The following is a 24,692-nucleotide window of genomic DNA, read 5'->3' on the forward strand; positions in this document are numbered from 1 at the left end:
GGTGGCTAGTCTAGAATGACAGCCCAGTAGCCAAGCACTAAGTTCAAAATCACTAACACAAACACTTCATGCAATCATGACATAATTATACAAGTGATAATAAAAAAAAAAACAACAAGGATGTTTCGCAAATGAGTCAATATCAGCTTTATCATTAGGGTCACGGCAGATCGGGTGGCGCTGAGAATAATAATTTGTTAAGAGAAGTATGTCAATCGATCCTTAATTTATTCGTATATCAAGTCGGCGCGCGCGCTGCCGGCGTACCGATTGTAACTTGTTTATGTCGCGTTATCAGGCGTCGTTTGCTGGGGATGTCTCACTCGTTATCACCAAAGCAACAACAACAACAAATTAAGGTTAGTCAATTTACTTATTATTCATAAATAAATATTGTGTGTTTGTTGCACTGGGATTGTTTGTACACATCTTGTAATTAGGTGTTGTTAATTGGCGAAAAGTGATCGTTTTAATGTGTGCTCCTCTCTACCGTTTTAGTAAATAATAGATACGTCGTCATGTTAAAGGCTAGTTTGATATGAAAGTCTAGATAATATTTTGTGCTTTATTAAATATAACGCTGTAAGTAGGTGGTAATGTCATGATCACACAGCCATATTATCTTCTGCAGAGATTAAAAGCTATGCTTAGTAATAAGTAGCATGTAAATTCGATCGAAGGTACTGCTTACAAAACTAAAACTTGACTAAAGTTTTGAACTAAAGAGCCTAGTTGTCAAGTGTCTAACGTTTTATCTGATGGCTATACATACGTACAAAATTCACCCCCAAAATAAATACCTAAAATAAATAAACAAAACGAAATACACTAGCAAGCGAGTGGAACAGTATCCTTGTGTATGTGGGACATATACAAACAATATAAACATAATAGATAGGTAGATATGGCCAGAGTTGTGAGTAAATAGTGATCTGTGACCCGGGTTCGTTATTTTTAGTTAATATGTGTACCGCTTACTTCCTGCCCGTATCTATACGGAGCTTGTTGCTATGTGCACGACGAATGTACTTAGATAAGGTCTGGAGAGTTTACAGACGAAAATAACATCATTTCGGTTACTATCTACAAATATTGGTGAGTGATAAAAGCTGGTTTGGTGGTTAAATGTGTGGTTAGTGGATTTGTAGAGACGGATTCCATTGAAGAATCATCATCATCAACAGCTTATAAGTGGCCACTGCTTGTGGACACTCTTCTCGCGTGGAGAAAGTTTGAGTATTAATCACCACGCTTGCTGAATGCGGGTTGACAACAAACTTATAATTAGAAATAATAAGACCATGTTTCCTCACGATGTTTTCCTTCACCGTCAGTGGTTCTAAATGATCTTAGAAAGTATGGAATGTATGGAACATATAACTCGGAAAAAGTCACATTGGTACTTGCCGTTGGTAGGTATCAAACCCGTACCCTCACGCATGAAAAGCGGGCGTCTAAAACCTCCGGGCCACCACGACATTTCCATCAAAGATATTATATATTTGGATATTAATTAGAGAGGAGGATCAATTCAAGTACGAAGCCTGTCCCGTAATAAGCATTTATTATTAAATTACCTATTACATCTGTAGGTACTCAGACATCTGTTAGTATTTACAAATACCGATTCCATCTCTAGATAAATTGGTAAAACTTTCTTGTAACATTTTCTCAGTTGTTTGTCAAATATTTTCTTTTTTGCGGTCACCGTGCGGTCAAACGCCCACCAGGTGACCTCTAGGTAAAATAAAGTATTTCTAGGTAAAACAAAAAAAAGATATTAATGCTTGATAAAAAGTATTCAAATTAGAGGCAAGAAAAATGAGTAATTATGGTTGTCAATCTAACGATTATCGGATTAAGTACAATCAGTAAAAAATCTTAATTAATGCGTTTTGTTTAGATAGAAAATATTGTGACAAAAAATTGGACTTGTATTTTTAAGTAAGTTTGAAACCGCCAGTGAGCTTTTTGTAAACGACATTTAAGGTGCTTCTACACCAGAGAAGTGCTATGTAGCTGTACTACAAAGTTATAATAATGTGGAACTAGGTGATCATTTTCACTAATACTAAGCTATGTAGCTGTGCGAGAAAGATGCGCAGCTCAAGTATAAGATGTATCGATAGTAGGGAAGCAATCCATAGCACGCGTCTTTCCTTATAAAAACAAAGTATAGCTAAGTCCGCTTCCACCAATGCTAATTTGATTGGTGCAAGCCAAACGCATCCACAACAACGGGCGAGTAGCATAGCACATATCTGGTGGAAAAGCACCCCCATGCTAATCTGACAAACTTTGTATGGCCTAAAACATTATTTTTGTCATCTTTTAAACCTTCCCTGGACGTCCACAAATAATTCAAGACAAAAATTTGCTGAATCGGTCCAGCCGTTCTCGAGTTAAAAGCGAGACTAACGAACAGCAATTGATTTTATTTATATAGATAGATGTATTAAATATGAACATAATAAAATACCATTGACATGAATCATTGTTTGTTTGATCCGGGTTTTTTCGTGGAGAAACAGCAATGTTATAAATAGAACATTTGTTTTCACTTTTTGTTGATTGTTACGCATATAATGTTACCAAACGTTACAGAGATTGATAAAATTCTGTGAAGTTTTGGTCGGTTACTGTGGGCGGACCTTTTGATAGCTATTTAAAAATAGCATAAGCCTACTCGTACACTCATACAGGAGTTTCACTTGTGTCATGGGTCTTTTATTAACTGGAAGAAGAAAAAATGCAGTTTGTGAATTACACAAAATAAATATATACGTACTTGTTTATAGTACTATTCACGGTGGCCCGGAGTTTAAAACGCCCGCTTCTCATATAGCGCGCGGCTTCGGAACCTACCAACGGCAAATACCAATGTGACTTTATCCAAGCTACATACACATTGTCTAAAATTACTTAGAAACCACTGAGAAACGGTGAAAGAAAACCTCGCTAGAAAATCTGGGTTTATAATTTTTAAGTCTAAAATTACCAACCCGCATTGTGCAAGCGTGGTTATTATTGCAAACCTTCTCTGTGTGAGAAGATACCTTTAATCATCAGTGGCCAAATTATAGGCTGTTGATGTGTAGTTGTTTCGTATAAAAACATAGTTACGTTGCGAAGCATTCCAGTTGCTAAGCCAATAAATCAAAAGTCTAATCATAATGTAAATATTTTTTCTCAAATCCCCAACTCTCAAATCTTTTATTTAACAAATTACAAGTGCACTGCCTACCTGCAGCACCTGAGGATCACCTCGGTATCCATTGGCGATCACTTATCGTCAGATGATTCATCTGTTCATTTCCCGCCCTATCCTATAAAAACAAATTTTAAAAAGATAGCTACTCATATAAAATAAATCAATAAAACTTTCGATGCCCTACCACCCCTAATCACTATGTAACTCTCGTAATCACGTGTTGTTTAGAGGAGTATCTTATCTTATTGCCATGACAATGTTTTGTAAACGCTTTTATCTCAGTAAATAAGTTTTAAGTAATTCCGTACTATGGACCAGAGAGGGCTATTTTTAGAGCTGCAATGTTGTGACGGTCCCATTCAACAGGTTACAGTGAGCGAGCAAACAATTATATTATAGTGCAGTGCCTGTGTTTAAATTTCGAACCAAGGATGAACTTGAAATATTCTGTATGTAGTATTTTTTTTTAATTTTGTTTTTGTTAATATTGTTTGTCATTTGTAATATGGTTTTTATTCGTTCATTTTTGTGTGCCGTTATTGTTATCAATTGATTTTTTAATTACTAAAATGTTACTTTACATTTCAGTTTTATTTTATTTTTTCGTTAAAGTTTGGCATTTTTTTAATGTAGTGAAATGTTTGGCATTTTAAACATATGTTTCTGATATATTTCATTAATTTCCAAAAATAAATTAATAAACATAGTTATTTCAATCGTAGATAAATTAACTATTTATAGAACCTAAGTTTGGCAAATACAGATTTATTAATTAACTACTGAACGTTACTCATTCACGGTTTGTAAATAATAGAATATTACGAAATTAATTTGTAATTAGGAACATTCCAGGTGTACCATACATTTTGATAGTCGACTGAAACTAATTTATTTCGTAGTATATTTATTTTAGTACAGATTACATAGTTGTAAAACATTTATAAATAAGTAGAAATTTTTCAATTATGTTTAAAAGTCGTGATTTTCCTAGTCACAGTTTATTTTTCTTTATCTTCTAGTTTCTAAATCATATTATGTCCATTTCATTCATATACATGTAAATATTGAAAGTGAGAAAGCTGACCTACAAATCAAATTCCAAATCGAGACAACACTTTCTGATATACACAATTGTAATACAATGTATAAAGACTTGCATCAATAACTTCCGTCTTAACTACAGAAGACATTGACTCTTCATTAAAAAAATATGTTTTTACACCATTAATCAAAGATCCGTGTATTTCCACTGCTTTCTCACAACAAATAATTGAATTAAAGTATTTGTTTATTTTTAAACTTATCTGCAAATTGTTATTGTCATTATTAATTACACTGTCTCTCATAATTATCAATTTCATATTGACAATAATTGTAATCCTGTTATTGTTTATTTGAGTCGTAAATATTGGTATTGCTATTAAGTAAGCATTGTCTCGGTACAGGCATTAAGTTATTTCGTAAGGGACCGAAAATGCTACCTTGAGGTACACCTTTAGTAGGTGATTCAAATAATTGATGCTTTTAAAATGATTAATAGATTTATTTATGTGGGCGACTACATTATTTTGATTTATTATGGAAAAATAGTTTCTATAATAGTTTAGATTGATACAGTCTTTGTTAATGACATTTAGAAAATGTTTACATTATCAAAGGCTTTAGCAAAGTTCCATAACTATAAAAGAAACCTTTCAAATCTTGAAGATAAATAATGAATCTTTTCTTTGTTGCAGGTATACATCGTGTTGCTTCTATTTAGCAATGAAAATTCAGTATATGCTGATCAAGTTAGGATATATAACTTAAATGACCCAGTATTAAGCTGTAGCGGGTGGCTATCTAACATAATATTTAATATTTGCAATAACACTTATAAAATAGTGAAGAGGGATACTTCTCTTATGATAGGTAAGAATTTTACTGAATTGATAATAATCATATATACAGTTAGGTTTTATTATGATTGGATGTAATTTTGTTTTGATTATCGAGCTACTTATTGTATTTTTTAATTAAAATGGGCTGTAATAGTATTGTTATACTTTACAAAATATGACTTATAACAAAGAACTGCTTTAATTAGTTTAATTTTAAACCTTTCATGTATAAAATTGTGAAAATACATGTAATTTTATTTATTAAAATGGCTACAAGATAGAATTTTGAGTATCAGGTTAATTAAGCGCCTTCATATTCCAATAATTATGATTTTCCACGAAAAATTTACTACTAGCTTCGGCCCGCGTCTTCGTACGTGCAATCTAGTTTTTGCCATTCCCGTAGGATTTTCGAGAAATCATTGGATCGAATGGAATGGAAGTATCATATGTCCTCTTGGCTCTAAGCTACCTTGTTATTCATTTTCCGTCAAATCGATTTAGCCATTCTTGAATTACAAATAATGTTACTAACACGACTTTCTTTTCATATATTAAAATCTACTTTTGTATTTTGTTTTAAAATTAAAACGGTTTTTATTTTCCAAGTTTACGCGAAACTTATTATAAAATTATGTAAAGATATTGTTTTAATATTCATTGTAGGCACTCCGGAGTTTTCAATATCATCTTTTGGTAATATTTAAATTGTTTGATCTCAAATCGAATAAGAAGTGCTTGAGATTTTCTTATAAAATAACAAAATTAAGGTTACAGATTATACAAATACCTGCATAATCTGAATTTCATTCATTGTGTAGTCTTTAAATGATATTGCCATGAACATGATAACGATGTCAAAGCTTAGATGAATTAGTTTTATAATCTATATTATTAAGATTTTTGCTTATTAATGCTTAACCATAGATTAGAAATATGTAGCACATTTATAAAATTTTCAATTGTTACAGAAAAAATGGCACCAAAAGCCTTACAGAAAGAGACAGCAAGACTGCAATTAGTTGACGAGGGCCAATGGCGGCGCGTGCGCAGGCAGGTGGCAACACAGTGCTGTGACAGAGCATGTACCGTGGCAGACATCATCACTTACTGCCCAAACGATGCCAAACTCGTACAAGAAAATCCTGAAATATTTGAATGAAAAAAAGCATAAAAAAATCTAGTAAATTTTTCATAGCAGAGTATTATTATTTATATAATGTATTTTTACCTAAGTACAAAGTCAAATCATAGTGTAATTGGTTCAAAGACTGTTTGTGTTTAATGAGATGCCATTGATAAAGGAATCCAATAAAGAATAGTATATTAAGTATGATTTTTCATTTAACTCCTTGAACCTAAACAATCATGGTTCCGAAAAACCTTTTTAAGAACCATGGTATCAAATGAAGTAACCATAGAATGTACTACACATTACGTCACACATTTTGGTCACTGACGGAGTGGGCAGCAGTTTACAAAATATACAATGCAACGACCGCTGTTCACCAGTTATAGGCCTCGATTTCGATCATGGTGGCTAGTCTGTCTAACTAAACTACCCTACTATGCAGGAGATATTATAGTGCACTAGTGTGTGCTCACACAACTGTGTTTGTGCAGAGAACAGAGTGCACAGCAGTGTTCTCTCTGTTTTCTCACTCTCTGGATGGCTGACCGACACGACGTGAGAGAGGTGAGACGCAGGACCAATGGCTTTACGTGTTTTCCGAGCCAATGGGGTGAATACCGAACTTTCTGTTACTAGTCTTATTAGTTTTACCAGTTAGGTATGTTATGTGACCCATAATTACAAAAGAGAGTGACTTTATTGTCATATATCGAGTGCATTCCCGAACTTTGTACAAATAAAACTGAACATTTTCACAGTTTACTTAAATTAATGGAGAAAAGCTCTATTAGTTTCGAGTCACAGAGGTACTCTTCATCATGACAAGCGTTTCACGATAGTTGTTATAAAAATATTTTCAAAAACCAAAAACAGTAGTATTACTTTAAAACGCTCTCTGTACCTAGCTTAACAGAAATTCTCAATTCTGGTTATCCTTCGACACTACACAATTCAGTATACGTATAAATCTTGCCAAAATCTATTGACTAATCTTAGACTTGGAGCATCTGGATTAGTCGAGTTCAATTTCGTATGGAATTTCCTTGCATATGGGCTGAAAGCTGATACTAAACTAGTTAGGAACAGTGCCAGACTTGTAGCAAAATAGTATTAGGACGTTACACCTCTGTACGTGCTACCTCTCTGCCTTTAACCACAACCTAAGGGAACTTGCTATCTATTCCCATGTAGGAAATCGAAGTACCTAATTTTCTGATACACTCCTTATTTACTACATAGGGCTTATAACATTATTGGTGTGATGTTGTAGGTTATTGCTTTTCATTACCTACTTATTTTAAAATCTGCTGTAACACTTCCCTGCATCACCCTGTGGTTAGCTGGTAGAAAATTCCACTCGGCATTAAGCTTGCCTTTATTATGGTTGAACAAAAAAGTGTTACCTATACAAAATTAATACTGTGCACCTCTACCTACCCCTTCAGGGATTAAGCTTTCCTAAGATTAGGTATCTAAAAGAATTAATCTACTATCTACGTACTTTATATGATATTTTACTTTCTGTACGTAAAAAAATAACATTTTCTCTTGCAGTGGTCAGCAATTTCGTGTAGGAGTCCGAAGCCGAAATTAATTTACCCGTTATTTATGTCGAACCACTCCAGAATACAAAGTGAGCGGTTTCCTGGTTGCTTTTTTGCTGACGCCAAAGTATCCGTTTCTTTCAAACATCTCGTTAGCAATAAGTAGTATGATAGGTTATGTTTCATCTAGGAATGTTTACTTCTTTGAAGATTGTAGGTACAGATTTTATACTGAGTAGCTTTACTAAACTTGTAGGTACGATTGAGATAATTATGAACTACTAGCAAACCCGGCGAACCCTGTTTCGCCACCAATGTTTTTCCTGTTTTCCTGGAATTTTCTTTGCTATAAACCTCACGGAGCCCGAGACCTTTCCAACGAATGCAAAACCGTGGAAATAGGTTCGTGCGTTCTGGAGTTATAGCGTCAGGAAGGAAAAGTCAACTTATTTTTATATAATAGATTACTAATAATAAATGTATTTAGGTTCAATTTACCGTGATTAAATTAATATACTATTGTACGGAGGATCGTCGATTTTGTTGACTCAATACATAATCCTTGATAGAGTCATCCCAAAGTATTATAAGATACGTAGTATAATTGTTATAAAAATTACTTACCTACTTTTAGTCTTCTCGTACGTCAGGTGTCAGTATAGTCAAAATTACTGACGATAGTTTAGTGACATCACAAATGAACGATATTCACATCTATCCTCACTTTGATCTCAATATTGCTGATATTTCAATAGGAATACTGGTCACAGTTCTCTTCACAATTTTAATTAAAAACGACAATAACCTTAAAAGTCTTAGTACGTTTAAAACACAAACACCATATTAAAGGTATGGTTTTTAAAGCTATAAACCTCTAACAAGGAACAAATAAGCTAAGTTATATTGAGATAATATTATTATAATCTCCGAATATCTGCCAAATAGGACATAACACGTATCACGAGTGACGTCACACGCTTTATATTTATCAAATCCATGAGTAATGAAATTCATTAATGACATATTAAATTAAGATCAAAAGTCATTCAGGTAAAAAGCTTTCAAATTCAACGGTGGGTAAGCATTTAGATGAGTGTAAAGGTGAGGACACATTGGTGAGAATAGCGAGATAGCACTATTCATTATTGTTAGAGTAAGTATTCGATTAATCGTTCCATGACTTTAATTTTAATTTATTGTCGATTAACAAGTGTTATGTGGGAGTGCAGATCTACGCAAGACTAAAACCGTTTTTAATTCTGTCATGCAGCTAAAGACGAGAGGTTACTTGCTAAAAATTACAGTTATCCTAGGTTACCTAGGATATATTTAATGTTTTCCATATTACAGGTAATTAACTATCTACAATAGTAAAGGTAGTGGTAATTTTTGCCAAAGGATTTTTTTCAAGCAGGTAGACATTTTGGTAATTAATTTCTCATCTATGTGCCGATGAAAACATAAAACGCAAGTACTTTAATTAATGTAATGTGCGTTTATAAAATTTTCTCTGCAGCTCACTAAGTTCATAAGATATTAGTTTATTAGTCATGTACAACACAGGCAAAGTCGCGATAGAGGGCGCCGTTTTAATCAGTTTACAAGTAAATATCGCACTCTCCTTTAATGTAAACATAGCCTAAGTTTTCAATAGTGAGTATATAAGACGAATTTTCTGGGAATTTACATACATCTATAAACATTCCCTAAAACCACACCACAGCTGAAACGGTAAGTAAATTTTCAGTCGTAAATATTAAATACATGTATACTGTTACCTACGTTTTAATATTAAATTTTCAGAGACCAAAATAGATCCCTATTTCATTAATAACATTAAATCTAATAATTACCTACATGTGTTTAAAAGCTTGGATATATTTAAATCTATTAAAATAATATTCTATTGACTAAAAACTAATTAACAATAATATTTATCATTACTCATTAACCCATTAGTCCTTTAAGTTGCGTGCCCGACAGGATCCTTAATTGTTTCTCACATATTATAGCATATACAATGTGATAGGGGTGAGACTTCTAACCCGTTAAGGCGGAGTACTACATCTAATTTTATCGATTATGGGGGCTGACCCCCTCCCTCTAAAAATTATGGCTATTTTAATATTTTTTTTACTTTATGTGATATCAAAGGTTGTATGCGTCGTAGAAACAAAAAAACGACAAACGGTAGCTAATAACCTTGGCTAACTAATCCATTACTCTTTTCATATGTTTGATAATATTTTGGTGAGAAAAAAAAACATTTCTGAATTATCTTTAGCGAAAAAATCGCTATTTTTCAATATTTCAATTGAGGATGTAGTACTCACCTTAACGGGTTAGAAGTCTCACCCCTATCACATTGTATACCTAGGCAAGAATTATATTACATTAACCGTAATACTCAGAGTCATTTAATGATTACTTAATCCAGTCCTTAGCAATTGCTTTTTGATACAAAATCTAAGGAATAGTTTGAGTAATTACTAAATTTGTCTGAGTGCGACAGAAAGGAAAGCAATTAATAAAGAATTTGAATTTTAAGTTGGTAGATAGGACATCAATTGTAATGTAAATTAAACTACCAATATTGAAATGTCCAAATACTGGTTTCAAAGCCTTTATTGATTGTCTGTATAAAATGAACCTACAATTTAATAAATTAATTGAAATAATTTTACTCACGTAAATGACTGAGAAAAGCTCTACTATTTCAAGTCTTTTACTTTAAGTTATTATACAAAGATACTTGATGATAAGTAATCACTTGCCTATGTAATAATAATAATAAATAAATATCGTCACGCCTTCTTTACCCCAAGGGAGCAGAGCAGAGGTGCATATTACTGCAACAAACTATTGTACAATACATCGACTTTTCACAATTTATGGGCTGAGCCTAAGTCGCCATATACTCGTAAACATATTCCAGACTTCGTGTTACTAAGCTTTTTTTCGGAAAACCGAAAAAATAGCCAGCATTACTTTGCCTGGCACAGGAATTGCCCGGCACTTCGCAAACTTGCGATCACTCGGCCAAAGAGGCAGTCAACTTTAAACCTATGTTCGTGTTAAATGCAAATTAAGGCCAGAAAGCAGCTTCTACAAGTTTTACGCCACTGAACGAACAGTAATTGATTTCTGTAATCTGTGTCGTACGATCATATTTTATGACATTTAAATAAAAACTATCAATAACATCGTACCTAATCAAAAGCTTATTTTACTAGTTAGGGACCTGTAAAATCGTCACTTATAATTCAACTGATGATACCTGACGCCAGTAAAACATGAAGCTGATCCTGGTATCCTGTCTCCTGGCCCTGTCGTAGGGCTGTCAGACTCTTACTGACTAAAAACCACCCCGTTCCTATCCTGCTTGTCGAAGCCGGAGCTGGCCCGCTAGAGTACCCGCTAGTGTTATCCGCAGCTCCGGAGTAAGTCATCAAGCCCTACTGGGATTATCTCTGTGGTCTGATGGCTCTTTGAGGCGCGCGCGGAACGCAACGCGCCGCACGCACGGGTCTGGTTCTGGTCGGGCGGCGAGCTACCCTTGCTCGCCGTCCGCAGACCCGCACTTACGGTGGCCGGAGATCGTCACGCGATCCCCGACGCCCGGAGTGTCTTTCGCGTCGGCTGGGGCGTGAGGAAGTTCGTTCCCTCACGCGTCCCGCCTCCTCCTTAACTAGCATAACTGCTTCGCAGAAGGAGGAGACGGCATCCCAGTCCCCCTCGCTCCGCACCATGGCCTGAACCAAAGATGAATATCACTCCTAAATATAAATTGAACGAAAAATCTCTCAAAAGCAGTGTCGGGGATATGTGATTATTCTGATTATCTACGTATAGTATCAAGATTTTAACTTTAAATAAATTAAAGTCTTCTCCTATTTCTATTTGACCGTATTGTACTTTGTAATTTTCGGACAGGCCATGTTTATTCAACTAGACATCACGATGAAAGAATATTCATCGTCACGGTCCTTTGTGACAGTCTTTTAGATTTATCGTACAGACCTTCTTATGACAAAAAGAAGTTCAAAAGGACACTTCTAGACATCTAGAAATTAAACTTGTAGATAAAAATAGTTTATTATATTATCTATACCTACCAAAACTAAGTATAGGTTAAGTGTGGGGGCCGGAATGGGTCGGCTCGACCGGAGTGATACCACGGCCTCACAGAAAACCGACGTCAAACAACGCTTGCGTTGTGTAAGTGAGTTTCAATTACCTCCTTTACCAATCCCCCATTAACACACAAAACTTCAATTCCTAACTTCCAAAAGGTCGGTAACGTACTTGTATTTAACGCGATTGCTTGCCATCAAGTGATCCATTTGCTTGTTTACCGGCTAATACCATAAAAATAGGTATTTCATAAATTACCGACCAGCATGGATAAAATTAAACGGATTACCACGTTATATGTATTAGCAATAATTGCATTGGTTTACTTTTGTTTTGTGTTACTTTTAAAAATAACACTTATTTCAGAGCCGTAAGTACTTGTCAGTAACAGTATAACATAACGAAAACTAATCACAGTTCCAGAGTTCATGCCTGGCGAAAAAACGAATGAAATCGATTGGCCGTGGAGCGGGCGCCGAGGATCCTTGAGTGCCAACTGGTCACGATACAAGAGAGATGGACTGGTCGACGAGTGCTGCCTCAAACCCTGCACTACTGACGTCATCCTCAACTACTGCTAAACGAAAATCAACCTTAAGCCAAAGAAAATCAGAATGAAATTGTAAATTTTCTAACGCAAGAAAGTTATCGGAAATCTCGTGGTAACTTTAGACTTAAAGCAAGATGGAGTCATTTCATTCTGAACGCTTATGTATTTATTTAGATGTAAGCTAGTTACGTAACCAGTCCACATAAATAATTGTATATTTTATACTATAAACTTAATAAACGACTGAAAAGAGTGTTTTTCTATAAAAAATACAAACATTTAATTTTTAATTTACAATGAAAGATGTGTAATGAAATTTACCTAATGAAAATGGAATGAGGGTTTCAATGGCGATGTAAATTAGTGTACATTTTACGTTTTTTAATTTTCAATCTGTGTGGGAGGGGAATACAAATCAGGAGAATAACGATAGGTATAAAAACAAGCTTTTGTTATTTTCCGGACGGCGGAAAAATGGCCATTGTTTGAATAGAGAAATATCAATATTAATAAATATGTCGGTCGGTATACAACCTGTTTGCTATAGGCAAACTTTTTTTATGCAGCCAGTTACAATGAAGAAGCACAGATAAAAATTGAAAAATGTTTTTTGGAAGGATTTTTTTTTTGTTGTAAGCCATTCGTATTTTCGGATAACCATCTTTTATATATAGATACTTTTTCGTGGAAATTTGAAATAAAAATAAAAGAAAAATTCAAATTAAGAATGTATTTTTGAATACATTGTTCATGTCTAATTTTAAAATTGCTGCATAGACTCACAATTTTTTTCGATGTCATTACCCAATCATTTCATGTATCTAATCAAACCTTCCGAAATAAGAAAGATTGACAGCATATAAACACACAATATGTAGCTATTTAAAATTTGAGTACTAAACCGGTATCTAGGAACAATGATTTGTCTACGGCTTCAAAGAGTCATCAGACCACCACAGATGGGGCTCAGTAGGGTTGATAGTAGCGGGTTTAACGGGGCTCCGGCTCGAAAAGCGGGAGAAGGAACGGGGTGGTGGTTTTTAGTCAGTAAGAGTCTGACACTCCCTCTCACCTCTTGCCCAAAGCGGGAGAAGATATTGGATGATTTTCCCCCTTAAAAAAAGTAAGTATTCTTCTAGTTTCATTCATTCTAGTTTCTAGTGTTCATTTAGAAAAACCAATATTACTGAGCTAAGTTTTCTAACACAATTTACAACTTTAATTAAAAATAATAAAGCAAATAATTTACTTTAGTGTAATCCACTAAAAATACCGACGTTACCAACATATTTCATTAGAGTCTCGTTTACCAGTCTCATTAAATATAATTAAACTTAATCCTGAAAGAGCGAGTGATGTTATATTTTCAGTTTTCATATTTACTAGAAGATAATAATATAAGACTTATCTGACTAGTATCGTCACGCTTTCTATCCCCGAAAGGATAGGCAGAGGTGACACGTATTTTTTATTTTCTTACGGAAACAAATACTTTCGATGATTAAAATATCGATATCGATTTGAAATATCGCGTCACGTCACTTCTAGGCACATTTTATACGCAGAAATTACGTATTTGCTGCCACTCCTAAACTTTGATTCGTTTTATCTAAGTATTGTTGTCTTATATGAATAAATAAAAAAATACGTGCCTAATATTTTTTCATTACCTAACTGACGGATAAAATAGTTTTTTAATTTTCATATCCCGTTATCATCCCTATTCACTTAAAACAATTAAAGTCGTCTATTTCCTTACCTAAGCAATTGAGTTACAATTTTAACAGATTAAGTAAGTAGGTTTGGCATCTGTGCATAGATTTAGCCTGTAATGTTATTACTCCTCTTGCAATAGAGAGTGAGCCTATTGCCAAATTGGATTTCGATTCCCCCTTCAGATTCGACTAACATTGTTTGAAATGAGAATTTGTGTCTGGCTATTGAAACGATCGGTTCAGAGTGTGCACCTGATTTTTTTGGTAGTTAAATATTCTACCTATTAAGTAGTTTGTATTTGGTATTAAACTTAATAACAGTACCCTTAGTATAAGTTTGCTTGACGTTTAAAGTAATCGAAACGAGAGTGCGTTCGGCGCTCCGATTGGCCGGCTGAAAAAAACCAACCAATCAGAGCCACGAACATGCTCTCGTTTCGATTACTTTAAACGTAAAGCAGGCTCGTACTAAGGGTACTGATTACCATGTTATTCTGTGCCTATTCACCAGTCACATTAAATCCGTAAAACTCCTAAAAGTTAGCAAATCTCTGACTTTTTCGACAAGCTCGCGTATCGGTAGGGGAGACCGGGTACAAAAGTAACATTTTGTACTTTTACTTTGGTTTCTTGTTAGGTGTGATTATTTTATAGAAATGAATATAAGCATTTAAATATTCCATTTATGGTCTTTACATCGGTATCTCAATTTTGCTTTTTATTGTTCATTTGATATGAATCACAGAGACTCGAAAAAAAATGGGAAGTTGTTACTTCCGACCACGTAGGCAGGTCGAAAGTAACACATTGTGGGTCAAAAGTAACAGGCCAAAAGGGTTCGTAAAGGAAACAATATAACATATTAAATTAACATATTATTTATTTTAGGACTTTGTATTCAAAGAACTTGCATTTAAAATGCTCAAAAACTTAAAAAAAATATTTTAAGAAAACAAAACAACTTATAATTTCTTCTTCTAGTAATGAGATCAGTATTTTTTAAACTTTAAGCAATCATTTTTATAATCAGCCTTATTTTAATCAGACTCACAATTGTGACATATATAATTGGCATCATCATGGACACATTCGGCATGTGACCACATTTTGCACGAGAGGCATTGAACCCACTGTTCATTTGGCCGGCTATTGACAAAGGTTTCTAAACAAACGAGGCAATAGCAATCATCGTCATCTGATATGTTTTCCTTTTCTTCAGCTGCCTTCTTTGTTCTTTTTCCTTTTCTCTTTCCTTTCGTAGATATCAACTTTTTCTTGCCATTTCCAGTATCAGGTGGTAAAACCGATCTCTTAGCTTTATTTCTTTCTAGGTATTCTTCCTCAATTGCGTTTTTTCAGGCGTGTCTGTCAATATTGCTGTCTTACGTTTTTTACGTCCTCTACTTGATACAGTCCTCGGGCCTGCTTGTGGTAAGGGTCTCAGATCTTTAGGTGTTAAATCAAATGGCTGAGAAGCCTTTGCTTGCTGTAACCCGCTAGGTCCTGGTGTAGGCGAATGGGATCCTTGATTAAATGATAATAGATTTGACAAATCATTACTAACTGTATACTCGACAGTTTGGTCACTCGACGCTGGAAGATTATCTACTGCGGTATCTGGATCAACTTGGGTGGTGGTCGTTGCATCAAAGCTACATACGTCATGAGATAAAATTTCACTGTTCATTTGTGGTAGTTCTGATGCGCTGTCGCGGCATCCTGTTAAATAAATACACACATAACAATGATAAGCAAAAAAAGTTAACAAATCAGAATGGGGACAAAAGTAACATGTTACTTGTGTACCCATAGGGCTATGTTACTTTTGTACCCGACCACATTTCTGTTAAAATATCAAAGATAACCTTAAAAAGAAACGTGCTAGACAAAAATGAATTAAAATACTGTGTAATCAATCTAATCAAGAATTAACATGCAAACATTCATATTGGTATCATCTTTAAAAGACTACGAAAACACTAATTAAGAAAACGATAAAATACTTACGTTTGGTTTGTGAAATCACAAAACGTCTTCTCACACAACCTAACAGCGCGAGGCGCGGGTGCCAACTGAACGCAAGCGAGGGGGGTACCGCCCCGCTGTGAACTTACGACATCGACGCGGTGTTTGACGGTTGGATATACCTACAGAAGATTTGTTACTTTCGACCCGCCGTTACTTTTGTACCCGGTCTCCCCTACATAAACTCGTCAAAAGCTTCAAAGCAAGCCAATTTAAAACTTACCCGTTCCACAGACAGTTGAGTTTGCATCGATATAGCATATTTATCGTGGCGAGCGTTTCTTGTGTGGGATATTGGTTGTGTGGAGTGGCAGCTCTTTGCCTCAAAACGGCGCAATATTGCCAATATAATGATGATTTGGTTGAGGTTTAAAAATGATCCCATATTATTTAAAATGGAACAAAAATCTAATTTTACTATGGGATTGGTTGGCAAACGAGCAGGAGGTTCACCTGCTGACGGTAAGCAATCGGCGCCAGCCATGCATCAGCAGAGGTATAACAAGTGCATTACCGTCCTTTTAGGGTTTACGGATTTGAGCACAGGGAGGTTTAGGAATGGAGCGTGGTGATTAATGTTCAAACCTTCTTCGTGCGAGAAGAGGCCTTTAGTCAGCAGTGGCCACTTATAGGCTGTTGATGATGATGATGAATCATCCTAAAACTTGATAATTTTTAGCATCGTATCGATCGCAGTCTTGTGTACAACACAAGTCAAGACACCAATGAATGAGGCATCCCAATAAAATTATGTTCCGTAAAGCAAATAAATGACGATGAAAGAGTATGCCCGGATATTAAAAATTTCCAAGAATTTAATTTTCTCTGAAATCTGGTACCATGCTGTATTAATTTATGAAGATACAAGCAACAAGCTTGTAAACTGATAGGTAAGTAATATTACAATTTTATTATATACAAGAGATAGCAAACATTTTGTATATAGTGCGTATTTATCTTGGTAATTCTTGGTATTGCGTTTGCGAAAATCATCTTTATAAGTAAAAAGCTGTAAGCTTCATCCACATCATAGGTAAAGGTAATATTCACTTTCTTTTACGCCTTTTTAACAAATTAGTTAGGATTAGGCATTTGTTTTTTTTTTTATGTTATAAGCCGGTAAACGAACAGACGGATCACCTGATGGTAAGCAATCGCTGCCGCCCATGAACACTCGAAACAGCAAAGGCGTTACAAGTGCGTTGCCGGCCTTTGGGGGTTAGGAATCTAAGGGTTGTTGGGAAATCGGGGATTGGGAAATTGGGAAGAAGGGTAATTGGGTATACGCACAGTAACCTCACACAACCTCGCATAAGGCGAAACACAATACAGGCGTTGTTTTACCGTTGGTTTTCTGTGACGCCTTGGTATCACTCCGGACAATTCGGCCCATTCGTGCCGAAACATGGATCCCAGGACTTTAAAGATTTTATTATTCATGACTGTCTAAGGAGATAGTCTAGTCTAGATAGTTGCCAGATATTAATAGTTTGGCTGAATATGAAATCACTTACACCAGGTAAGGGTTTCTTGGTTAAAATGTAAGACCAACTTTATGTTATGTTAACAATGTAACAAGGTAAGTTTCCAGAATGTTCGCTAGTTAGAAAATTTATGCAAATGTATCTACCTATAAATTAATCAATGGATAGGTAGGTAGGTACTTACTTAGATGTCGACACTTGAAGAGCTCCTGAAGTCATCTTAGAATGTTATTGATGGTAAAATAATGTTCCTATATGTCAAAAAGATCATTAGTACGGGACTTCATACTTACTGGAAATACTGTCGGTCGATAGGTGTTCAGTGATTGCAATCAAAAGAATCAGTGTTATGAATTTGTTATGTATGTTTTTATAATTAACATAATTTAACTTCCTTATTTTCTCAAATTGAATTAGCTAGTCTGGGGTACGAAATTTCTTCACTATTTTAATCTTCAAACACAACACTACCTCCCATTAAAACCGTGGCAGATAATTTTAGGACACCTTATATGTATACCTAAACATCTAAAGGTATACTTACCTATAGTTAGTCTTGGCCATCCGCTATTACATTACCGTGTAAAAGAGAAAGAAAACTGCTCTCCTTTTCTTAATTTCAAATCCAATATTGCTAGGATTTGAACAGATGTTCGCAATACGATTACCTACACAATCGAATAAAACAATAAAACTCAAACGATCTCTTATATTGTCTATTTATTGGATTGTATGATAAACATAATATCCTTGTAGTTAGTACATAATTGAGTTATATATAAGTGAAATAATAGTTTGCCAACATAATATTGAAAGAAAACTGTTATGTTACATGTTTTTATTGAACTTTTATTTTATCTACCAACACTTATTGCCACACTCCGAGACATTTAATTATTACTTAAACTATTTCTTTTGTAACGATTTTGTTACCGAAAACAATTGCTTAGGATTGGGTTAAGTAACTTTTAAATGTCTCTGAGTGCGGCAGTGAATTCGTTAATTTTCTTATTTTTTGTGTTTCCACGGTGAAATCGGTTGTGAAATGTCAAATTAAAGAAGAACACAACTTAATTCTAGTGTTGGAAAATTATAAAATGACAAGTTTCTAAAGTACCTAAGCCCTAGATTATACGAACCATTTGTCATAGTCGCTATAATGTGTATACTAGAGCTTTGTTGATTGTCATTTGTCATTGCCAAAAGTGTGACATAGGCCTTACAAAAACTACTTAAAAATAAAATATTTAATTTATTTCACGTAATTCAATTGGATGACTTAAGTATGTTCAAATACTCAAACGCAACTCGATTTTGAGAAGCTCTTAAAAATAGTTCTGTTTCTACAAATTCTTTATAAAACGACAGAGATAGCACGATATTAAAGTACAACTTAACATTGAGTAACGTTTCTGTATTCGGGTGTAAAATAAACAATTAACTTATTCGTTTTATATGTATAATATTGTAATATAATACACGATAAACAGTTTCGATGATTTAACAGTACCTACCTACCTATTTACTTATTTTAATTATTTACATTGAAAATGAAATAAATATCGAAATCGAGAGAAGCGATTATAGTCTTTACGGTACATAAAGGTATTGTTACAAATTATACAGAATTAAATGTTTTATTGTTGATATTTCCTGCTTTAACTCTTTAGGCGTCCAATTAAATATCAATTACCGTGCCTCTATCGCGCAGCTACAAATCGAAAAAATTGTATCTACACTAAACTAGCAAACCCGGCGAACCCCGTTTCGCCACCAATGATTTTCCCTGTTTTCCCGCTTCTCTTGTTTTTTTCCCTGAATTTTCTTTATGTATACATCTCACGGAGCCCGAGACCTTTCCAACGAATGCAAAACCGTGGAAATCGGTTTGTGCGTTCTGGAGTTATAGCGTCAGTGAGGAAACCCGACTTATTTTTTATATTATGGATAAGGAGGAGAAATCGCGTGAATAGAACGAAAAAATCATACATGTTCTCTGTCGCAGCAATACGACATGAGCGGCAGGGACACGGAAAAGGCGGTGAATGGGTTACACATAGAAGTTCAGAGGTTTTTGTTATTTTTACTCGATTGGATGTTAATAGGAACAAAATTTTTATAAAAGAACAGTCAGCTACGGCCAAGAAAAATTAAATGGAGTTTAATCAAAACAGTTGATAGTCGTGGTCTATCTGCTCCGATTATACCCAACTTTGAAATTCACTAAACAAATAAACTAAATCAATTTTCAAACATTTTAACAACTAATAAGCTCTTAAATATTACAAAAAAAATGTCATGTAAATTGTTGAACACAATTTCGTAGTTCCATTAACTTACTTATCTAAGGCAGTCCATGTTCTATACACTTTGGCACAATAGCGTGAGGATTACGAACGGCAGTGCGACCGTAGGCCTTACGTTGGGCGCGGTGGACCACATCGAAGACGGGTTGGAACTGTCCTCCGGTCACGAACTTGGTGAGAAATCTGGAAAGGTCACGGTAGGTAAAACATTTGCAAAAAAATCAGTAAATACAGTTTATTTATTTATTTATTATTAATATGTTAACATGGCTTGACAAACCAATTACATACATTAACACACACAAAATATAAAATCTATACTTATAATAAATCTGTAGAGAGGTCAATTCTGTACATGAAATATATTTCCAAAATAACTATCAGCGGGTGATTAGTGATCGATACTGACGCCAAAAATGCAATCAGAAAATTTTTTGTCTGTCTGTCTGTCTGTCTGTCTGTCTGTCTGTCTGTCTGTCTGTCTGTCTGTCTGTCTGTCTGTCTGTATGTTCTTTATAGAAATAAAAACCACTCGACAGATTTCAACGAAACTTGGTACAATTGTTCTTCATACTCCTGGGCAGGTTATAGTATACTTTTCATCACGCTAGGATTAAAAGGAGCAGAGCAGTGAAGGGAAATGTTGGGAAAACAGGGGAACTTACTCAATTTTTTAAGCTTTCGTCGCGTGTGCAGCCTTAATGGTTAAAGCTACACAGAAATCATGTATGACGGAAATGTTCTCCTTAAAATTGTTTAAAAAATATTCCACGACAGCAAATGTCTATCTTTTATGGTTGACTCACAATAACACGTATAACTCCCGATAGCTTAGCAGTTCGGAGCTTTCTGATTATATTTGTCTACTTTTACGTTTATAACACTATCATTCATTCATTCATTCATATTATAATAAATCTGTAGAACGGTCAATTCTGTACATTGAAAATATTGAAAGAATAAATAGCAGGGGGTGTTACTGGATCGATAAAAATGATTATTATTATCTTTACATAATCACGGGACCACAGGGTCCCGGACCTTTGGAAGGCGTACGAGGGGCCGAAGCCAACTCGCAGAGGCCCGTTGAACAATTTTAATCTAAATGTAATGAGACATCAGCCGGCGATTATCCCTGTATGCACTATGGAAGTACACCAAAGGACAATCCCCGGTTGATGCAGGACTATTGTGAGATATGGTAAAAGGAAATTATAGGGATATGGGTGTGGGTGGCTGTGGAATAGTTAACCGGTTAACTATGGGGACTATGGCCCCTGCCCCTGACCAATATTGAAAAATACGGATAAACAGGCAGGGGGTGACTCGCAAACTCAATAATGGGCCCCTGGAAACAGCCGCTAGCATGTAGCGACAAGGGAAGCAACATCCGTTGAGCTGCTTGAGTAAGGGAGGGCATCCCACGGCTATCAGAGCAATCCTGGAAGTACGGTCAAGACCCCTACCAGCATCTTACTGGGATACATCCTTCCCCCAAGTGGAGCTGAAGGTAACTCCACTTTTGCGAATCTCCACTCAAACCAGCCGATTAAGGCAAGAGTGAGGTAGGAGAGGATAGTCACGAGTACTAACCGGAGTTAAAAAGTAGGGCCTCTCCCGGGAGTCAGGTCCGTGGGGTCGCCACTGCCCAACAGCTCGCCACAAGCTGCCTTGCGGACCCACAAGCTGCCTTGCGGACTTATTATTATTATGATTATCGACCCAAATATGTGATTTTTTTTTGTCTGTCTGTCTGTATTTTCAGGCATCACGTGAAAACTAACTGGTCGATTTCGATGAAACTTGGTAAATTTATACCTTATTATCCTGGGCATAAAATAGGATACTTATTATCCTGGAAAAATACGTAGAAAAAAAATCTTTATTTTTCAGTTTTATTCTACAGAACGCGAGCTCAACAGCAGTAGCTCAATAGAGGATCTCCTTAATTATTATGGGCCTCGCCGTATTTGGGTCCAATAGATGGGAGAAATAAAACATCCACGCGAAGACCGACATCCACGCAGACGGAGTCGCGGGCGGAAGCTAGTTAGAAAAATAAAATTGAAATAAAACGAAGAAAAACATAAAAAAAGACATCACAATAAAATAGGTAAAACAAAAACAAAAAAACAATCAACAATATATGTATACCATTGCACAATACACGTAAGGTAACGAGTGCGAGCGTTCAGAATTAAAAACCTTTTTTTAAAAAAAGAACGTTCGATTTTCTCCTGTATCGTAGGTGCGTTTACAAACATAAAAGTTCACATGCACATGACATCCAGACCCGAAACAACAAATTGTAAATCACAGAAAGACTTGCTCCGTGCGGAACCTGCTACACGTTGCACGGCAGCTCTCGTTTAGTTTTCGTTCAACGTAAAGCAAACTCATACTAAGGGTACAGAACTACCAATTTTGTTCGTTTTTGTGTGTTTTTGTACAGTTCAAACTTCAAAGAGGCAATATGGCTGACATAGTACGAGTAGCTATGTACGAGATATTGACTATTGAAGTTTGTCTAGCAAAGAGTAGTGTAAAACATAGGGATCATAAAAATGATTGATACGTGATCCAAATGTAAGGTAAAACCATCTCTATTCCATAAAGTTAAGTGCTATTTTTGCTGTGTCTTAAGTTACCGTGAACTTGTTCGTGTTTGAAATATTGTATTGTACATAGTAAATGTCGTATAGTTAAAATAACGTAAACTTAAACTATGATAATCTTGGTTATCTAACTGCTGTACTCAGAGACATTTAATGATTAAGTACTTAACTGCGGAACCCAAAAATTATCGGCCGATTACGTGCCTACCGACAATTTATAAACTCCTAACATCCATTTTGAGAGAAAAACTTAATAAGCATATTGAAGACAATAATATCATGTCTACCTCTCAAAATGGATGTAGGAATAGGTCCCGTGGTACTAAGGAGCTTCTCCTCATTGACATGTCCATTTGCCAACAGGTTCGTAGATCTCACAAGAATTTGTCCACATGCTGGATAGATTATAAGAAGGCCTACGACTCCGTGCCACATACATGGCTCATGAGGGTACTGGAGCTGTACAAAGTCGATACAGCTCTGCGTGCTTTCCTGATGTCATGTATGAGACAATGGAGAACAGTTCTTTGCTATCCAGGATGTCGACAAATTTGTGAGAACGATGAACCCATTAGGATAGAGCGTGGTATATTCCAGGGTGATAGTTTGAGTCCATTATGGTTTTGCTTAGCTCTGAATCCTCTAAGCACTTTGCTTGAGGATTCCGGGTTAGGTTACAGGTTGAGAAGAGGGGGAGAAATTATATCCCACCTACTTTACATGGATGATTTGCTCCAAACAACTCGCATCTAATGAAATTACTAAATGTCACTGAAACGTTCAGTAATGCCATTAGGATGGAATTTGGTGTGGATAAATGTGCAATCATGCATGTAAAGAGGGGGGAAATTGTGGAATCAGATGAAACACGAAACTCTGATACCACAAACTTTAGACTTCTCTCTTCAACCGAAACCTATAAATACTTGGGTATGTCAGAAGCGTTAGGCATTGATGTAGCTGTCATGAAGCAATCGTTGCGGGAGCGCTTCTTTGGCCGCCTGAAGAAAGTTCTCAATAGTCTTTTATCAGGTGGTAACAAAGTGCGCGCTTACAACGGTTGGGTCATGCCAGTACTGATGTACTCTTTTGGCATACTCAAGTGGACTCAAACGGAACTGGACGCCCTGGACAGAAAAGTCCGTTCATTGTTGACTGAGCATCGGATGCATCACCCACGATCATCAGTAATGAGACTGTACATACCACGTAAATGTGGGGGCGAGGCTTTTTAAATGCCAAAACCCTACACAATAGTGAAGTGTGCAGTCTCCGAAAATATTTTTTCAAAATGGAGGTGGGGATACATCGAGATGTTGTCTCAGTGGACAAAGGACTTACTCCGCTCTCCTTGGCTAATAAGGACTGGAGAGAACCTATAATACTAAGCACTAAGGATCGCAAGAATGTATGGCAAAGTAAGGAGTTGCACGGACGCTACTATCGGGCCCTACATGGGCCAGATACAGATTTCTTAGCGTCCGTATCCTGGCTACGTTTTGGTAACTTATTTGGAGAAACGGAAGGTTTTGTCTGTGCAATTATGGACGAAGTTATGTTGACGAACAACTACCGAAAGTATATATAAAGGATGGAACGGCTGACATTTGTCGGGCATGTCATCGCCCAGGGGAATCCATTCGACATATAATTTCGGGTTGTTCTCATTTAGCTAACGGAGAGTACTTGCACAGACACAATCTTGTAGCCAGGATTATTCATCAACAACTTGCTTTAAAATACAAACTTGTTGAATCTGAAGTGCCGTATTATAAGTATCTGCCCTGACCCAGTTCTTGAAAATGGAGATGTCACACTGTATTGGGATCGAACTATCATCACAGACAGGACAATTGTTGCTAACAAACCTGACATTGTGGTGATAGATCGACCAAGCCGTCGCACAATGATAATTGATATAACAATCCCACATGTCGAGAATCTTGTGAAAGCTGAAAAAGATAAAGCCAGTAAATATCTTGATTTAGCTCATGAGATTGTCGACATGTGGGATGTAGATTCAGCAATCATTGTGCCAATTGTCTTATGGCCAAAGGCCTCGACCAACACCGGAGTAGGCTAGCGTTAGATGGTTG

General features: G+C 35.7%; 2 protein-coding genes and 1 long non-coding RNA gene across 4 annotated transcripts in view; 1 reads left to right on the forward strand and 2 right to left on the reverse strand.

The window, feature by feature from the left end:
- Window positions 1–231: 231 nt before the first annotated feature.
- Window positions 232–6,421, forward strand: LOC118268443 (uncharacterized). 2 transcript variants are annotated; one of them, XM_035582938.2, is made up of 3 exons: window positions 232–359; window positions 4,948–5,122; window positions 6,063–6,421. In XM_035582938.2, the coding sequence occupies exons 1-3, from the start codon at window positions 315–317 to the stop codon at window positions 6,251–6,253; spliced, it is 411 nt and encodes a 136-aa protein (XP_035438831.2). In that variant the 5' UTR covers window positions 232–314; the 3' UTR covers window positions 6,254–6,421. The 2 variants fall into 2 exon arrangements, with proteins under 2 accessions (XP_035438831.2, XP_035438832.2); XM_035582939.2 differs by lacking the exon at window positions 232–359 and adding an exon at window positions 3,570–3,660.
- An 8,607-nt stretch (window positions 6,422–15,028) lies between these two features.
- Window positions 15,029–16,369, reverse strand: LOC118278804 (uncharacterized). The gene is made up of 2 exons (XR_004783924.2): window positions 16,174–16,369; window positions 15,029–15,885 (listed from the first exon to the last, which is right to left on the reverse strand). It is a non-coding gene; the product is annotated as an uncharacterized LOC118278804 (long non-coding RNA).
- Window positions 16,370–18,396: 2,027 nt separating this feature from the next.
- LOC118268579 (lachesin-like) overlaps window positions 18,397–24,692 on the reverse strand; it is a 32,370-nt gene continuing 26,074 nt past the window's right edge. Inside the window, exon 10 of the mRNA XM_050706276.1 lies at window positions 18,397–20,164. Within this exon, the coding sequence (XP_050562233.1) occupies window positions 20,145–20,164 (20 nt within the window). The 3' untranslated portion in view covers window positions 18,397–20,144. The remainder of the gene's footprint in view (window positions 20,165–24,692) is intronic.

The sequence above is a fragment of the Spodoptera frugiperda genome, chromosome 29 (assembly GCF_023101765.2).
Source record: "Spodoptera frugiperda isolate SF20-4 chromosome 29, AGI-APGP_CSIRO_Sfru_2.0, whole genome shotgun sequence".
NCBI classification, from domain to species: Eukaryota; Metazoa; Arthropoda; class Insecta; order Lepidoptera; family Noctuidae; genus Spodoptera; species Spodoptera frugiperda.

Excerpts from the sequence above, each read along its gene's own strand:
- LOC118268443 (XM_035582938.2), top strand. The coding sequence starts at position 315 with ATGTCTCACTCGTTATCACCAAAGCAACAACAACAACAAATTAAG. Across the intron at positions 360-4,947 it reads AACAACAACAACAAATTAAG|GTATACATCGTGTTGCTTCT; the intron begins GTTAGTCAATTT and ends TCTTTGTTGCAG. Across the intron at positions 5,123-6,062 it reads GGATACTTCTCTTATGATAG|AAAAAATGGCACCAAAAGCC; the intron begins GTAAGAATTTTA and ends CAATTGTTACAG.